The 19,072-nt window shown below is 49.5% G+C and overlaps 1 protein-coding gene across 2 annotated transcripts in view; it reads right to left on the bottom strand.

The window, feature by feature from the left end:
• Window positions 1–17,583, bottom strand: part of LOC309798368 (uncharacterized protein) — a 29,587-nt gene extending 12,004 nt beyond the window's left edge. Inside the window, exons 1-10 of one of the 2 annotated variants that reach the window (XM_088845594.1) lie at window positions 17,428–17,583; window positions 16,625–16,701; window positions 13,338–13,469; window positions 12,535–12,611; window positions 9,248–9,379; window positions 8,445–8,521; window positions 5,158–5,289; window positions 4,355–4,431; window positions 1,068–1,199; window positions 265–341 (exon numbers count right to left, since the gene is read on the bottom strand). Coding sequence is in view for 1 of the 2 variants with exons in the window: in XM_088845593.1 (XP_088701719.1) it covers window positions 962–1,199; window positions 4,355–4,431; window positions 5,158–5,289; window positions 8,445–8,521; window positions 9,248–9,332 (609 nt within the window). In the remaining variant the exon portion in view is untranslated. Of the gene's footprint in view, window positions 1–264; window positions 342–780; window positions 1,200–4,354; window positions 4,432–5,157; window positions 5,290–8,444; window positions 8,522–9,247; window positions 9,380–12,534; window positions 12,612–13,337; window positions 13,470–16,624; window positions 16,702–17,427 lie in introns of those variants that run through there. The other variant, XM_088845593.1, reaches the window with a different exon arrangement.
• Window positions 17,584–19,072: the final 1,489 nt, after the last annotated feature.

The raw sequence follows: 19,072 nt of genomic DNA, 5'->3' as shown, positions 1-19,072 counted from the left end.
TGTGAGTAAACGTGAACCGAGCCCCAGGCCAGCTGCTGCTGAACTGTTCCCACCCTTCCCGGGTAAAACACCTGAATGTGTGCAAGGACTTGAAAGCCTACAGGAAGGGCCGTGGAGCCACACCAGCGACAGCACGCAGGCCGACTTGGTGCCGGCAGGCCAGCCAGGATGGTCCTGGCCCCAGACGCTCTTCTGGAAGCTTTCCACTTCCCTGCCTGAGATACCCCTCCTGGCCCGGTCCCCACTGCTTTTTTCCTTCCTCACCTCTGCCCGGCGAGCAATTCCAGCAGCAGGTATGGGTGACACATCCTCTTCTTCAGCAGGTGGCAGCCTGGCAACTCCTGCAGAAAGTCCAGCAGAGCCCCACTCACACCGGGCCACCCAAAAAGCCACGGCCCCTCACTCCCTCCCACCAGCCCGGCCCCGGCACTGCTGACGGGGCAGAGGATAGGGCGTCAGGCACAGCTGCAGGGGCTCTTGCTGCCTGGAACGGTGTTTATATTGACCTCAACCCAGGCACACCTGGGGAGGGCTGGCCCGCCGGGTCAGCCAATCCTCACCCCTCAGCAGCTCACATTTGCAGAAAATGGACCTTGCTGCACGGGCCACGTACAAGGAACAGGTGTGGGCTCCTGAGAGTCAGGAGAGACAAGGGGCTGCAGCCCTGGCTTGTTTTCTAATCATTTTATCTGGCGCATGAGTGGGAGACAACTTCAAGAAGACCCTCTCCTAATGAGAGGAACCCAGGAGTCAGGGAGAGGAGGGGTGGCGGGTGGAGACAGAGGCCTGGTGCCCCGGCTGCAGTGGAAGCCTCTGGAAGACCAGGCAGAGGGAGGCTGCACAGAGTGATGCCCAGGGTCACAGACCCGTCGGAGCTGCTGTTTCTTAGTTCAAGTCCTGCTCTGAGGTGCTCTGTGTCAGCTCAACCGACAGGTGGGCTGGGGGCGCTCTGCAATGAGGGCTATGTGCACGGTTCCTGTGTGCCCGGGCTTGCTGGGTGCCTGCCCAGGTGAGCTCCATACCCGTGTAGGGGCCTGACCACGAGAGCCCCGTGGGCTGCTGGGTACCTGTCCAGATGAGCTCCATAGCCTGGGAGGGGCCTGACCACGAGAGCCCCGTGAGCTGCTGGGTAACTGCCCAGGTGAACTCCATATCCTGGAAGGGCCCCGACCACGAGAGCCCCGAGGGCTGCTGGGTATCTGGTAAAGAACGTCAGGACAGTCAGTGAAGCCACCAAGAATATACATCCAGTAGTTCCTAATTCCTACACCCTGCTGGTCATTCTACCATCCACCAGGACATGGTATTCTGTATTAGACTTAGATGATGCCTTCTTCTGTATTCCATTAGTCCCAAAGTCACAAGAAAGTTTGGCTTGTGATTGGCAGGACTCAACATACAACGAAGACAATACTGCTGGGGCCGTCCTGCCCCAAGGGTTCAAAAATTCCCACACCGTCTTTGGGGAAACTTAACTAAAACCTAAAAGATCTACCTCTGGAGAAGGGAACCTTCCTTCAATATGCAGACCACATTCTGCTCGCCAGCCCTACTAAGGAGGCCTCTGAACTACTTAGCCAAGAAAGGACAGAAGGTGCCCAAGAAAAAGGCTCAAATGTCACAGACTAAGGTAACCTGCCTGGACTGACTGCCTGGGCTTCGTTCTCACAGAAGGTCGGCAGAGCCCATCCCAGGACAGGGAAGAAGCCATTTGCAGCCTTACCCCTTCTAAAACTAGAAGACAGCTTAGGGGTTCCTGGGGAGGCCGCGGTTTGCTGCATCTGGATCCCTAACTACAGTCTAATAGCTGGGCCTCTATAAGAAACACTGACACGAAAAGATGATGATCCTTTGGAATAGAATCCAGAAGCAGCCTTTCAAGAATGCAAAGAGCCGTCACTTCAGACCCTTGCCCTGGAACTCCCTAATTTAGCTAAACCCTTTCACTTTTACATTCTCGGTCGAAGGTGAATCGCCCTTGGAGCATTAGTGCAAACACTGGGACCACCTGAACTGTAACAACTCAAGTATGCCATCCAGGTAGGAGAAGCTACGGTCACCAAGGGCTTGGCCCGCCGCCCCATCCGGCCAGGATACTGGGGGTATCTAAAAACCTGGAAATCAGCAGCCTGCAAGGCCAGCTCCCTCCTAAGGGAAAAGGACCCCACGTGGTGATCCTAACCACCCACCATGCCCTGAAGTTGCAGGGATCCATCCGTGGACACACTGACCTCGAGTGAGGAGGCCCTCCAACCCCAACCTCCAGAGAGACAACCAGGGTCAACGGGCCCCCAGGACGACTCGGGTGACCATCACTTGACCTGGAGTGTCTCTCAGAAAACAACAACAGTGTGATATTGGTATATGTATAGCTGATTCACTTTGTTATACAGCAGAAACTAACACACCCCTGTAAAGCAATTATACACCAATAAAGGTGTAAAAGAAAAAAAGAAAGCCCAGAGATAAACCTACACGCCTATGGTCAACTAATCTGTGACAAAGGAGGCAAGACTATACAATGGATAAAAGACAGTCTCTTCAGTCAGTGGTGCTGGGAAAACTAGACAGCTACATGTAAAAGAATGAAATTCGAACACTCCCTAACACCATACACCAAAATAAATTCAAAATGGATTAGAGACCTTAATGTAAGACCGGACAGTATAAAACTTAGAGGAAAACACAGGAAGAATTCTCGGACATAAACCAAACCAAGATCTTTTTTGATGCATCTCCTAGAGTAATGGAATAAAAAACAAAATAAACAAATGGGTCCTAATGAAACGTAAAAGCTTTTGCAAAACAAAGGAAACTACACACAAGACGAAAAGACAGCCCTCAGAATAGGAGAAAATATTTGCAAACGAATCAACAGACAAAGGATTGATCTCCCATATATATAAACAGCTCATGCAGCTCAATATTAAAAAAACAAACGACCCAATACAAAAATGGGCAGAAGATCTAAATAGACATTTCTTCCAAGAGGACATAGAGATGGCCAAGAAGCACATGAAAAGGTGCTCAACGTCACTAATTAGAGAAATGCAAATCAAAACTACGAGGTTATCACCCCACACCTGTTAGAATGAGCCTCATCAGAAAAGATACAAACAACAAATGCTGGAGAGGGCTGGAGAAAAGGAACCCTCTTCCACTATTGGTGGGAATGTAAACTGACGCAGTCACTATGGAGAATAGTATGGAGGTTCCTTAAAAATCTAAGAATAGAATTACCATATGATCCAGCAATGCCACTACTGGGTATATACCCAGAGAAAACCATAAATCAAACAGAAACATTCACCACAATGTTCATTGCAGCACTATTTACAATAGCCAGGTAATGGAAGCAACTTAAATGCCCACAGACAGACGAACGGATAAAGATGTGGTACATGTATAAAATGGAACGTTTCTCCGCCATAAAAAGGAAGGAAATTGGGTCATTTGTAGAGACGTCGATGGATCCAGAGACTGTCATACAGAGTGAAGTAAGTCAGAAAGAGAAAAACAAATATTGTATATTACTGCATGTATGTGGAACCTAGAAAAACGGTACAGATGAACCGGTTTGCAGGGCAGAAATAGAGACACAGAGGTAGAGAACAAACGTATGGACACCAAGGGGGGAAAGCCGTGGAGGGGTGGTGGTGGGATGAATTGGGAGATTGGGATTGACATGTATACATTTATATGTATAAAATAGATAACCAATAAGAACCTGCTGTATAAAAAACTAAAATTCAAAAATAAAAAAAAAAAATAAATACAATTTAAAAAATAAAACAGAAAAAGAAGTTCCTCCCTTCCCAAAGGTGTATTTATATGAATCAATTATTTCCATGCTTATATCTATAAATACAAAAAATAGGAATAAAACCTACCTTGAACCAAAAAAGAAAAAAGGAAAACAAATCAGAACCCACCAGTTCTACAGAGGAAAACCCTACCAGGCAGGGCACTTGCTCCAGTGGTAAACAATTCTGAAGTTGGCCACAGGTGGGGAATCGTCTCCCATGCAGCCAGCAGCCCCCCTGCAAGGAGCGTCCTCATGGCAAAGCTTGGGGGACCGTGCCGAGGCGTCTGTGAGTAAACGTGAACCGAGCCCCAGGCCAGCTGCTGCTGAACTGTTCCCACCCTTCCCGGGTAAAACACCTGAATGTGTGCAAGGACTTGAAAGCCTACAGGAAGGGCCGTGGAGCCACACCAGCGACAGCACGCAGGCCGACTTGGTGCCGGCAGGCCAGCCAGGATGGTCCTGGCCCCAGACGCTCTTCTGGAAGCTTTCCACTTCCCTGCCTGAGATACCCCTCCTGGCCCGGTCCCCACTGCTTTTTTCCTTCCTCACCTCTGCCCGGCGAGCAATTCCAGCAGCAGGTATGGGTGACACATCCTCTTCTTCAGCAGGTGGCAGCCTGGCAACTCCTGCAGAAAGTCCAGCAGAGCCCCACTCACACCGGGCCACCCAAAAAGCCACGGCCCCTCACTCCCTCCCACCAGCCCGGCCCCGGCACTGCTGACGGGGCAGAGGATAGGGCGTCAGGCACAGCTGCAGGGGCTCTTGCTGCCTGGAACGGTGTTTATATTGACCTCAACCCAGGCACACCTGGGGAGGGCTGGCCCGCCGGGTCAGCCAATCCTCACCCCTCAGCAGCTCACATTTGCAGAAAATGGACCTTGCTGCACGGGCCACGTACAAGGAACAGGTGTGGGCTCCTGAGAGTCAGGAGAGACAAGGGGCTGCAGCCCTGGCTTGTTTTCTAATCATTTTATCTGGCGCATGAGTGGGAGACAACTTCAAGAAGACCCTCTCCTAATGAGAGGAACCCAGGAGTCAGGGAGAGGAGGGGTGGCGGGTGGAGACAGAGGCCTGGTGCCCCGGCTGCAGTGGAAGCCTCTGGAAGACCAGGCAGAGGGAGGCTGCACAGAGTGATGCCCAGGGTCACAGACCCGTCGGAGCTGCTGTTTCTTAGTTCAAGTCCTGCTCTGAGGTGCTCTGTGTCAGCTCAACCGACAGGTGGGCTGGGGGCGCTCTGCAATGAGGGCTATGTGCACGGTTCCTGTGTGCCCGGGTTTGCTGGGTGCCTGCCCAGGTGAGCTCCATACCCGTGTAGGGGCCTGACCACGAGAGCCCCGTGGGCTGCTGGGTACCTGTCCAGATGAGCTCCATAGCCTGGGAGGGGCCTGACCACGAGAGCCCCGTGAGCTGCTGGGTAACTGCCCAGGTGAACTCCATATCCTGGAAGGGCCCCGACCACGAGAGCCCCGAGGGCTGCTGGGTATCTGGTAAAGAACGTCAGGACAGTCAGTGAAGCCACCAAGAATATACATCCAGTAGTTCCTAATTCCTACACCCTGCTGGTCATTCTACCATCCACCAGGACATGGTATTCTGTATTAGACTTAGATGATGCCTTCTTCTGTATTCCATTAGTCCCAAAGTCACAAGAAAGTTTGGCTTGTGATTGGCAGGACTCAACATACAACGAAGACAATACTGCTGGGGCCGTCCTGCCCCAAGGGTTCAAAAATTCCCACACCGTCTTTGGGGAAACTTAACTAAAACCTAAAAGATCTACCTCTGGAGAAGGGAACCTTCCTTCAATATGCAGACCACATTCTGCTCGCCAGCCCTACTAAGGAGGCCTCTGAACTACTTAGCCAAGAAAGGACAGAAGGTGCCCAAGAAAAAGGCTCAAATGTCACAGACTAAGGTAACCTGCCTGGACTGACTGCCTGGGCTTCGTTCTCACAGAAGGTCGGCAGAGCCCATCCCAGGACAGGGAAGAAGCCATTTGCAGCCTTACCCCTTCTAAAACTAGAAGACAGCTTAGGGGTTCCTGGGGAGGCCGCGGTTTGCTGCATCTGGATCCCTAACTACAGTCTAATAGCTGGGCCTCTATAAGAAACACTGACACGAAAAGATGATGATCCTTTGGAATAGAATCCAGAAGCAGCCTTTCAAGAATGCAAAGAGCCGTCACTTCAGACCCTTGCCCTGGAACTCCCTAATTTAGCTAAACCCTTTCACTTTTACATTCTCGGTCGAAGGTGAATCGCCCTTGGAGCATTAGTGCAAACACTGGGACCACCTGAACTGTAACAACTCAAGTATGCCATCCAGGTAGGAGAAGCTACGGTCACCAAGGGCTTGGCCCGCCGCCCCATCCGGCCAGGATACTGGGGGTATCTAAAAACCTGGAAATCAGCAGCCTGCAAGGCCAGCTCCCTCCTAAGGGAAAAGGACCCCACGTGGTGATCCTAACCACCCACCATGCCCTGAAGTTGCAGGGATCCATCCGTGGACACACTGACCTCGAGTGAGGAGGCCCTCCAACCCCAACCTCCAGAGAGACAACCAGGGTCAACGGGCCCCCAGGACGACTCGGGTGACCATCACTTGACCTGGAGTGTCTCTCAGAAAACAACAACAGTGTGATATTGGTATATGTATAGCTGATTCACTTTGTTATACAGCAGAAACTAACACACCCCTGTAAAGCAATTATACACCAATAAAGGTGTAAAAGAAAAAAAGAAAGCCCAGAGATAAACCTACACGCCTATGGTCAACTAATCTGTGACAAAGGAGGCAAGACTATACAATGGATAAAAGACAGTCTCTTCAGTCAGTGGTGCTGGGAAAACTAGACAGCTACATGTAAAAGAATGAAATTCGAACACTCCCTAACACCATACACCAAAATAAATTCAAAATGGATTAGAGACCTTAATGTAAGACCGGACAGTATAAAACTTAGAGGAAAACACAGGAAGAATTCTCGGACATAAACCAAACCAAGATCTTTTTTGATGCATCTCCTAGAGTAATGGAATAAAAAACAAAATAAACAAATGGGTCCTAATGAAACGTAAAAGCTTTTGCAAAACAAAGGAAACTACACACAAGACGAAAAGACAGCCCTCAGAATAGGAGAAAATATTTGCAAACGAATCAACAGACAAAGGATTGATCTCCCATATATATAAACAGCTCATGCAGCTCAATATTAAAAAAACAAACGACCCAATACAAAAATGGGCAGAAGATCTAAATAGACATTTCTTCCAAGAGGACATAGAGATGGCCAAGAAGCACATGAAAAGGTGCTCAACGTCACTAATTAGAGAAATGCAAATCAAAACTACGAGGTTATCACCCCACACCTGTTAGAATGAGCCTCATCAGAAAAGATACAAACAACAAATGCTGGAGAGGGCTGGAGAAAAGGAACCCTCTTCCACTATTGGTGGGAATGTAAACTGACGCAGTCACTATGGAGAATAGTATGGAGGTTCCTTAAAAATCTAAGAATAGAATTACCATATGATCCAGCAATGCCACTACTGGGTATATACCCAGAGAAAACCATAAATCAAACAGAAACATTCACCACAATGTTCATTGCAGCACTATTTACAATAGCCAGGTAATGGAAGCAACTTAAATGCCCACAGACAGACGAACGGATAAAGATGTGGTACATGTATAAAATGGAACGTTTCTCCGCCATAAAAAGGAAGGAAATTGGGTCATTTGTAGAGACGTCGATGGATCCAGAGACTGTCATACAGAGTGAAGTAAGTCAGAAAGAGAAAAACAAATATTGTATATTACTGCATGTATGTGGAACCTAGAAAAACGGTACAGATGAACCGGTTTGCAGGGCAGAAATAGAGACACAGAGGTAGAGAACAAACGTATGGACACCAAGGGGGGAAAGCCGTGGAGGGGTGGTGGTGGGATGAATTGGGAGATTGGGATTGACATGTATACATTTATATGTATAAAATAGATAACCAATAAGAACCTGCTGTATAAAAAACTAAAATTCAAAAATAAAAAAAAAAAATAAATACAATTTAAAAAATAAAACAGAAAAAGAAGTTCCTCCCTTCCCAAAGGTGTATTTATATGAATCAATTATTTCCATGCTTATATCTATAAATACAAAAAATAGGAATAAAACCTACCTTGAACCAAAAAAGAAAAAAGGAAAACAAATCAGAACCCACCAGTTCTACAGAGGAAAACCCTACCAGGCAGGGCACTTGCTCCAGTGGTAAACAATTCTGAAGTTGGCCACAGGTGGGGAATCGTCTCCCATGCAGCCAGCAGCCCCCCTGCAAGGAGCGTCCTCATGGCAAAGCTTGGGGGACCGTGCCGAGGCGTCTGTGAGTAAACGTGAAACGAGCCCCAGGCCAGCTGCTGCTGAACTGTTCCCACCCTTCCCAGGTAAAACACCTGAATGTGTGCAAGGACTTGAAAGCCTACAGGAAGGGCCGTGGAGCCACACCAGCGACAGCACGCAGGCCGACTTGGTGCCGGCAGGCCAGCCAGGATGGTCCTGGCCCCAGACGCTCTTCTGGAAGCTTTCCACTTCCCTGCCTGAGATACCCCTCCTGGCCCGGTCCCCACTGCTTTTTTCCTTCCTCACCTCTGCCCGGCGAGCAATTCCAGCAGCAGGTATGGGTGACACATCCTCTTCTTCAGCAGGTGGCAGCCTGGCAACTCCTGCAGAAAGTCCAGCAGAGCCCCACTCACACCGGGCCACCCAAAAAGCCACGGCCCCTCACTCCCTCCCACCAGCCCGGCCCCGGCACTGCTGACGGGGCAGAGGATAGGGCGTCAGGCACAGCTGCAGGGGCTCTTGCTGCCTGGAACGGTGTTTATATTGACCTCAACCCAGGCACACCTGGGGAGGGCTGGCCCGCCGGGTCAGCCAATCCTCACCCCTCAGCAGCTCACATTTGCAGAAAATGGACCTTGCTGCACGGGCCACGTACAAGGAACAGGTGTGGGCTCCTGAGAGTCAGGAGAGACAAGGGGCTGCAGCCCTGGCTTGTTTTCTAATCATTTTATCTGGCGCATGAGTGGGAGACAACTTCAAGAAGACCCTCTCCTAATGAGAGGAACCCAGGAGTCAGGGAGAGGAGGGGTGGCGGGTGGAGACAGAGGCCTGGTGCCCCGGCTGCAGTGGAAGCCTCTGGAAGACCAGGCAGAGGGAGGCTGCACAGAGTGATGCCCAGGGTCACAGACCCGTCGGAGCTGCTGTTTCTTAGTTCAAGTCCTGCTCTGAGGTGCTCTGTGTCAGCTCAACCGACAGGTGGGCTGGGGGCGCTCTGCAATGAGGGCTATGTGCACGGTTCCTGTGTGCCCGGGTTTGCTGGGTGCCTGCCCAGGTGAGCTCCATACCCGTGTAGGGGCCTGACCACGAGAGCCCCGTGGGCTGCTGGGTACCTGTCCAGATGAGCTCCATAGCCTGGGAGGGGCCTGACCACGAGAGCCCCGTGAGCTGCTGGGTAACTGCCCAGGTGAACTCCATATCCTGGAAGGGCCCCGACCACGAGAGCCCCGAGGGCTGCTGGGTATCTGGTAAAGAACGTCAGGACAGTCAGTGAAGCCACCAAGAATATACATCCAGTAGTTCCTAATTCCTACACCCTGCTGGTCATTCTACCATCCACCAGGACATGGTATTCTGTATTAGACTTAGATGATGCCTTCTTCTGTATTCCATTAGTCCCAAAGTCACAAGAAAGTTTGGCTTGTGATTGGCAGGACTCAACATACAACGAAGACAATACTGCTGGGGCCGTCCTGCCCCAAGGGTTCAAAAATTCCCACACCGTCTTTGGGGAAACTTAACTAAAACCTAAAAGATCTACCTCTGGAGAAGGGAACCTTCCTTCAATATGCAGACCACATTCTGCTCGCCAGCCCTACTAAGGAGGCCTCTGAACTACTTAGCCAAGAAAGGACAGAAGGTGCCCAAGAAAAAGGCTCAAATGTCACAGACTAAGGTAACCTGCCTGGACTGACTGCCTGGGCTTCGTTCTCACAGAAGGTCGGCAGAGCCCATCCCAGGACAGGGAAGAAGCCATTTGCAGCCTTACCCCTTCTAAAACTAGAAGACAGCTTAGGGGTTCCTGGGGAGGCCGCGGTTTGCTGCATCTGGATCCCTAACTACAGTCTAATAGCTGGGCCTCTATAAGAAACACTGACACGAAAAGATGATGATCCTTTGGAATAGAATCCAGAAGCAGCCTTTCAAGAATGCAAAGAGCCGTCACTTCAGACCCTTGCCCTGGAACTCCCTAATTTAGCTAAACCCTTTCACTTTTACATTCTCGGTCGAAGGTGAATCGCCCTTGGAGCATTAGTGCAAACACTGGGACCACCTGAACTGTAACAACTCAAGTATGCCATCCAGGTAGGAGAAGCTACGGTCACCAAGGGCTTGGCCCGCCGCCCCATCCGGCCAGGATACTGGGGGTATCTAAAAACCTGGAAATCAGCAGCCTGCAAGGCCAGCTCCCTCCTAAGGGAAAAGGACCCCACGTGGTGATCCTAACCACCCACCATGCCCTGAAGTTGCAGGGATCCATCCGTGGACACACTGACCTCGAGTGAGGAGGCCCTCCAACCCCAACCTCCAGAGAGACAACCAGGGTCAACGGGCCCCCAGGACGACTCGGGTGACCATCACTTGACCTGGAGTGTCTCTCAGAAAACAACAACAGTGTGATATTGGTATATGTATAGCTGATTCACTTTGTTATACAGCAGAAACTAACACACCCCTGTAAAGCAATTATACACCAATAAAGGTGTAAAAGAAAAAAAGAAAGCCCAGAGATAAACCTACACGCCTATGGTCAACTAATCTGTGACAAAGGAGGCAAGACTATACAATGGATAAAAGACAGTCTCTTCAGTCAGTGGTGCTGGGAAAACTAGACAGCTACATGTAAAAGAATGAAATTCGAACACTCCCTAACACCATACACCAAAATAAATTCAAAATGGATTAGAGACCTTAATGTAAGACCGGACAGTATAAAACTTAGAGGAAAACACAGGAAGAATTCTCGGACATAAACCAAACCAAGATCTTTTTTGATGCATCTCCTAGAGTAATGGAATAAAAAACAAAATAAACAAATGGGTCCTAATGAAACGTAAAAGCTTTTGCAAAACAAAGGAAACTACACACAAGACGAAAAGACAGCCCTCAGAATAGGAGAAAATATTTGCAAACGAATCAACAGACAAAGGATTGATCTCCCATATATATAAACAGCTCATGCAGCTCAATATTAAAAAAACAAACGACCCAATACAAAAATGGGCAGAAGATCTAAATAGACATTTCTTCCAAGAGGACATAGAGATGGCCAAGAAGCACATGAAAAGGTGCTCAACGTCACTAATTAGAGAAATGCAAATCAAAACTACGAGGTTATCACCCCACACCTGTTAGAATGAGCCTCATCAGAAAAGATACAAACAACAAATGCTGGAGAGGGCTGGAGAAAAGGAACCCTCTTCCACTATTGGTGGGAATGTAAACTGACGCAGTCACTATGGAGAATAGTATGGAGGTTCCTTAAAAATCTAAGAATAGAATTACCATATGATCCAGCAATGCCACTACTGGGTATATACCCAGAGAAAACCATAAATCAAACAGAAACATTCACCACAATGTTCATTGCAGCACTATTTACAATAGCCAGGTAATGGAAGCAACTTAAATGCCCACAGACAGACGAACGGATAAAGATGTGGTACATGTATAAAATGGAACGTTTCTCCGCCATAAAAAGGAAGGAAATTGGGTCATTTGTAGAGACGTCGATGGATCCAGAGACTGTCATACAGAGTGAAGTAAGTCAGAAAGAGAAAAACAAATATTGTATATTACTGCATGTATGTGGAACCTAGAAAAACGGTACAGATGAACCGGTTTGCAGGGCAGAAATAGAGACACAGAGGTAGAGAACAAACGTATGGACACCAAGGGGGGAAAGCCGTGGAGGGGTGGTGGTGGGATGAATTGGGAGATTGGGATTGACATGTATACATTTATATGTATAAAATAGATAACCAATAAGAACCTGCTGTATAAAAAACTAAAATTCAAAAATAAAAAAAAAAAATAAATACAATTTAAAAAATAAAACAGAAAAAGAAGTTCCTCCCTTCCCAAAGGTGTATTTATATGAATCAATTATTTCCATGCTTATATCTATAAATACAAAAAATAGGAATAAAACCTACCTTGAACCAAAAAAGAAAAAAGGAAAACAAATCAGAACCCACCAGTTCTACAGAGGAAAACCCTACCAGGCAGGGCACTTGCTCCAGTGGTAAACAATTCTGAAGTTGGCCACAGGTGGGGAATCGTCTCCCATGCAGCCAGCAGCCCCCCTGCAAGGAGCGTCCTCATGGCAAAGCTTGGGGGACCGTGCCGAGGCGTCTGTGAGTAAACGTGAACCGAGCCCCAGGCCAGCTGCTGCTGAACTGTTCCCACCCTTCCCGGGTAAAACACCTGAATGTGTGCAAGGACTTGAAAGCCTACAGGAAGGGCCGTGGAGCCACACCAGCGACAGCACGCAGGCCGACTTGGTGCCGGCAGGCCAGCCAGGATGGTCCTGGCCCCAGACGCTCTTCTGGAAGCTTTCCACTTCCCTGCCTGAGATACCCCTCCTGGCCCGGTCCCCACTGCTTTTTTCCTTCCTCACCTCTGCCCGGCGAGCAATTCCAGCAGCAGGTATGGGTGACACATCCTCTTCTTCAGCAGGTGGCAGCCTGGCAACTCCTGCAGAAAGTCCAGCAGAGCCCCACTCACACCGGGCCACCCAAAAAGCCACGGCCCCTCACTCCCTCCCACCAGCCCGGCCCCGGCACTGCTGACGGGGCAGAGGATAGGGCGTCAGGCACAGCTGCAGGGGCTCTTGCTGCCTGGAACGGTGTTTATATTGACCTCAACCCAGGCACACCTGGGGAGGGCTGGCCCGCCGGGTCAGCCAATCCTCACCCCTCAGCAGCTCACATTTGCAGAAAATGGACCTTGCTGCACGGGCCACGTACAAGGAACAGGTGTGGGCTCCTGAGAGTCAGGAGAGACAAGGGGCTGCAGCCCTGGCTTGTTTTCTAATCATTTTATCTGGCGCATGAGTGGGAGACAACTTCAAGAAGACCCTCTCCTAATGAGAGGAACCCAGGAGTCAGGGAGAGGAGGGGTGGCGGGTGGAGACAGAGGCCTGGTGCCCCGGCTGCAGTGGAAGCCTCTGGAAGACCAGGCAGAGGGAGGCTGCACAGAGTGATGCCCAGGGTCACAGACCCGTCGGAGCTGCTGTTTCTTAGTTCAAGTCCTGCTCTGAGGTGCTCTGTGTCAGCTCAACCGACAGGTGGGCTGGGGGCGCTCTGCAATGAGGGCTATGTGCACGGTTCCTGTGTGCCCGGGTTTGCTGGGTGCCTGCCCAGGTGAGCTCCATACCCGTGTAGGGGCCTGACCACGAGAGCCCCGTGGGCTGCTGGGTACCTGTCCAGATGAGCTCCATAGCCTGGGAGGGGCCTGACCACGAGAGCCCCGTGAGCTGCTGGGTAACTGCCCAGGTGAACTCCATATCCTGGAAGGGCCCCGACCACGAGAGCCCCGAGGGCTGCTGGGTATCTGGTAAAGAACGTCAGGACAGTCAGTGAAGCCACCAAGAATATACATCCAGTAGTTCCTAATTCCTACACCCTGCTGGTCATTCTACCATCCACCAGGACATGGTATTCTGTATTAGACTTAGATGATGCCTTCTTCTGTATTCCATTAGTCCCAAAGTCACAAGAAAGTTTGGCTTGTGATTGGCAGGACTCAACATACAACGAAGACAATACTGCTGGGGCCGTCCTGCCCCAAGGGTTCAAAAATTCCCACACCGTCTTTGGGGAAACTTAACTAAAACCTAAAAGATCTACCTCTGGAGAAGGGAACCTTCCTTCAATATGCAGACCACATTCTGCTCGCCAGCCCTACTAAGGAGGCCTCTGAACTACTTAGCCAAGAAAGGACAGAAGGTGCCCAAGAAAAAGGCTCAAATGTCACAGACTAAGGTAACCTGCCTGGACTGACTGCCTGGGCTTCGTTCTCACAGAAGGTCGGCAGAGCCCATCCCAGGACAGGGAAGAAGCCATTTGCAGCCTTACCCCTTCTAAAACTAGAAGACAGCTTAGGGGTTCCTGGGGAGGCCGCGGTTTGCTGCATCTGGATCCCTAACTACAGTCTAATAGCTGGGCCTCTATAAGAAACACTGACACGAAAAGATGATGATCCTTTGGAATAGAATCCAGAAGCAGCCTTTCAAGAATGCAAAGAGCCGTCACTTCAGACCCTTGCCCTGGAACTCCCTAATTTAGCTAAACCCTTTCACTTTTACATTCTCGGTCGAAGGTGAATCGCCCTTGGAGCATTAGTGCAAACACTGGGACCACCTGAACTGTAACAACTCAAGTATGCCATCCAGGTAGGAGAAGCTACGGTCACCAAGGGCTTGGCCCGCCGCCCCATCCGGCCAGGATACTGGGGGTATCTAAAAACCTGGAAATCAGCAGCCTGCAAGGCCAGCTCCCTCCTAAGGGAAAAGGACCCCACGTGGTGATCCTAACCACCCACCATGCCCTGAAGTTGCAGGGATCCATCCGTGGACACACTGACCTCGAGTGAGGAGGCCCTCCAACCCCAACCTCCAGAGAGACAACCAGGGTCAACGGGCCCCCAGGACGACTCGGGTGACCATCACTTGACCTGGAGTGTCTCTCAGAAAACAACAACAGTGTGATATTGGTATATGTATAGCTGATTCACTTTGTTATACAGCAGAAACTAACACACCCCTGTAAAGCAATTATACACCAATAAAGGTGTAAAAGAAAAAAAGAAAGCCCAGAGATAAACCTACACGCCTATGGTCAACTAATCTGTGACAAAGGAGGCAAGACTATACAATGGATAAAAGACAGTCTCTTCAGTCAGTGGTGCTGGGAAAACTAGACAGCTACATGTAAAAGAATGAAATTCGAACACTCCCTAACACCATACACCAAAATAAATTCAAAATGGATTAGAGACCTTAATGTAAGACCGGACAGTATAAAACTTAGAGGAAAACACAGGAAGAATTCTCGGACATAAACCAAACCAAGATCTTTTTTGATGCATCTCCTAGAGTAATGGAATAAAAAACAAAATAAACAAATGGGTCCTAATGAAACGTAAAAGCTTTTGCAAAACAAAGGAAACTACACACAAGACGAAAAGACAGCCCTCAGAATAGGAGAAAATATTTGCAAACGAATCAACAGACAAAGGATTGATCTCCCATATATATAAACAGCTCATGCAGCTCAATATTAAAAAAACAAACGACCCAATACAAAAATGGGCAGAAGATCTAAATAGACATTTCTTCCAAGAGGACATAGAGATGGCCAAGAAGCACATGAAAAGGTGCTCAACGTCACTAATTAGAGAAATGCAAATCAAAACTACGAGGTTATCACCCCACACCTGTTAGAATGAGCCTCATCAGAAAAGATACAAACAACAAATGCTGGAGAGGGCTGGAGAAAAGGAACCCTCTTCCACTATTGGTGGGAATGTAAACTGACGCAGTCACTATGGAGAATAGTATGGAGGTTCCTTAAAAATCTAAGAATAGAATTACCATATGATCCAGCAATGCCACTACTGGGTATATACCCAGAGAAAACCATAAATCAAACAGAAACATTCACCACAATGTTCATTGCAGCACTATTTACAATAGCCAGGTAATGGAAGCAACTTAAATGCCCACAGACAGACGAACGGATAAAGATGTGGTACATGTATAAAATGGAACGTTTCTCCGCCATAAAAAGGAAGGAAATTGGGTCATTTGTAGAGACGTCGATGGATCCAGAGACTGTCATACAGAGTGAAGTAAGTCAGAAAGAGAAAAACAAATATTGTATATTACTGCATGTATGTGGAACCTAGAAAAACGGTACAGATGAACCGGTTTGCAGGGCAGAAATAGAGACACAGAGGTAGAGAACAAACGTATGGACACCAAGGGGGGAAAGCCGTGGAGGGGTGGTGGTGGGATGAATTGGGAGATTGGGATTGACATGTATACATTTATATGTATAAAATAGATAACCAATAAGAACCTGCTGTATAAAAAACTAAAATTCAAAAATAAAAAAAAAAAATAAATACAATTTAAAAAATAAAACAGAAAAAGAAGTTCCTCCCTTCCCAAAGGTGTATTTATATGAATCAATTATTTCCATGCTTATATCTATAAATACAAAAAATAGGAATAAAACCTACCTTGAACCAAAAAAGAAAAAAGGAAAACAAATCAGAACCCACCAGTTCTACAGAGGAAAACCCTACCAGGCAGGGCACTTGCTCCAGTGGTAAACAATTCTGAAGTTGGCCACAGGTGGGGAATCGTCTCCCATGCAGCCAGCAGCCCCCCTGCAAGGAGCGTCCTCATGGCAAAGCTTGGGGGACCGTGCCGAGGCGTCTGTGAGTAAACGTGAACCGAGCCCCAGGCCAGCTGCTGCTGAACTGTTCCCACCCTTCCCAGGTAAAACACCTGAATGTGTGCAAGGACTTGAAAGCCTACAGGAAGGGCCGTGGAGCCACACCAGCGACAGCACGCAGGCCGACTTGGTGCCGGCAGGCCAGCCAGGATGGTCCTGGCCCCAGACGCTCTTCTGGAAGCTTTCCACTTCCCTGCCTGAGATACCCCTCCTGGCCCGGTCCCCACTGCTTTTTTCCTTCCTCACCTCTGCCCGGCGAGCAATTCCAGCAGCAGGTATGGGTGACACATCCTCTTCTTCAGCAGGTGGCAGCCTGGCAACTCCTGCAGAAAGTCCAGCAGAGCCCCACTCACACCGGGCCACCCAAAAAGCCACGGCCCCTCACTCCCTCCCACCAGCCCGGCCCCGGCACTGCTGACGGGGCAGAGGATAGGGCGTCAGGCACAGCTGCAGGGGCTCTTGCTGCCTGGAACGGTGTTTATATTGACCTCAACCCAGGCACACCTGGGGAGGGCTGGCCCGCCGGGTCAGCCAATCCTCACCCCTCAGCAGCTCACATTTGCAGAAAATGGACCTTGCTGCACGGGCCACGTACAAGGAACAGGTGTGGGCTCCTGAGAGTCAGGAGAGACAAGGGGCTGCAGCCCTGGCTTGTTTTCTAATCATTTTATCTGGCGCATGAGTGGGAGACAACTTCAAGAAGACCCTCTCCTAATGAGAGGAACCCAGGAGTCAGGGAGAGGAGGGGTGGCGGGTGGAGACAGAGGCCTGGTGCCCCGGCTGCAGTGGAAGCCTCTGGAAGACCAGGCAGAGGGAGGCTGCACAGAGTGATGCCCAGGGTCACAGACCCGTCGGAGCTGCTGTTTCTTAGTTCAAGTCCTGCTCTGAGGTGCTCTGTGTCAGCTCAACCGACAGGTGGGCTGGGGGCGCTCTGCAATGAGGGCTATGTGCACGGTTCCTGTGTGCCCGGGTTTGCTGGGTGCCTGCCCAGGTGAGCTCCATACCCGTGTAGGGGCCTGACCACGAGAGCCCCGTGGGCTGCTGGGTACCTGTCCAGATGAGCTCCATAGCCTGGGAGGGGCCTGACCACGAGAGCCCCGTGAGCTGCTGGGTAACTGCCCAGGTGAACTCCATATCCTGGAAGGGCCCCGACCACGAGAGCCCCGAGGGCTGCTGGGTATCTGGTAAAGAACGTCAGGACAGTCAGTGAAGCCACCAAGAATATACATCCAGTAGTTCCTAATTCCTACACCCTGCTGGTCATTCTACCATCCACCAGGACATGGTATTCTGTATTAGACTTAGATGATGCCTTCTTCTGTATTCCATTAGTCCCAAAGTCACAAGAAAGTTTGGCTTGTGATTGGCAGGACTCAACATACAACGAAGACAATACTGCTGGGGCCGTCCTGCCCCAAGGGTTCAAAAATTCCCACACCGTCTTTGGGGAAACTTAACTAAAACCTAAAAGATCTACCTCTGGAGAAGGGAACCTTCCTTCAATATGCAGACCACATTCTGCTCGCCAGCCCTACTAAGGAGGCCTCTGAACTACTTAGCCAAGAAAGGACAGAAGGTGCCCAAGAAAAAGGCTCAAATGTCACAGACTAAGGTAACCTGCCTGGACTGACTGCCTGGGCTTCGTTCTCACAGAAGGTCGGCAGAGCCCATCCCAGGACAGGGAAGAAGCCATTTGCAGCCTTACCCCTTCTAAAACTAGAAGACAGCTTAGGGGTTCCTGGGGAGGCCGCGGTTTGCTGCATCTGGATCCCTAACTACAGTCTAATAGCTGGGCCTCTATAAGAAACACTGACACGAAAAGATGATGATCCTTTGGAATAGAATCCAGAAGCAGCCTTTCAAGAATGCAAAGAGCCGTCACTTCAGACCCTTGCCCTGGAACTCCCTAATTTAGCTAAACCCTTTCACTTTTACATTCTCGGTCGAAGGTGAATCGCCCTTGGAGCATTAGTGCAAACACTGGGACCACCTGAACTGTAACAACTCAAGTATGCCATCCAGGTAGGAGAAGCTACGGTCACCAAGGGCTTGGCCCGCCGCCCCATCCGGCCAGGATACTGGGGGTATCTAAAAACCTGGAAATCAGCAGCCTGCAAGGCCAGCTCCCTCCTAAGGGAAAAGGACCCCACGTGGTGATCCTAACCACCCACCATGCCCTGAAGTTGCAGGGATCCATCCGTGGACACACTGACCTCGAGTGAGGAGGCCCTCCAACCCCAACCTCCAGAGAGACAACCAGGGTCAACGGGCCCCCAGGACGACTCGGGTGACCATCACTTGACCTGGAGTGTCTCTCAGAAAACAACAACAGTGTGATATTGGTATATGTATAGCTGATTCACTTTGTTATACAGCAGAAACTAACACACCCCTGTAAAGCAATTATACACCAATAAAGGTGTAAAAGAAAAAAAGAAAGCCCAGAGATAAACCTACACGCCTATGGTCAACTAATCTGTGACAAAGGAGGCAAGACTATACAATGGATAAAAGACAGTCTCTTCAGTCAGTGGTGCTGGGAAAACTAGACAGCTACATGTAAAAGAATGAAATTCGAACACTCCCTAACACCATACACCAAAATAAATTCAAAATGGATTAGAGACCTTAATGTAAGACCGGACAGTATAAAACTTAGAGGAAAACACAGGAAGAATTCTCGGACATAAACCA

The sequence above is a fragment of the Mesoplodon mirus genome (assembly GCF_964341445.2).
Source record: "Mesoplodon mirus genome assembly, contig: HAP1_SCAFFOLD_3102, whole genome shotgun sequence".
NCBI lineage: Eukaryota > Metazoa > Chordata > Mammalia > Artiodactyla > Ziphiidae > Mesoplodon > Mesoplodon mirus.
Note: the sequence above shows the minus strand (reverse complement) of the source record. Positions and strands in the feature narration are given on the sequence as shown.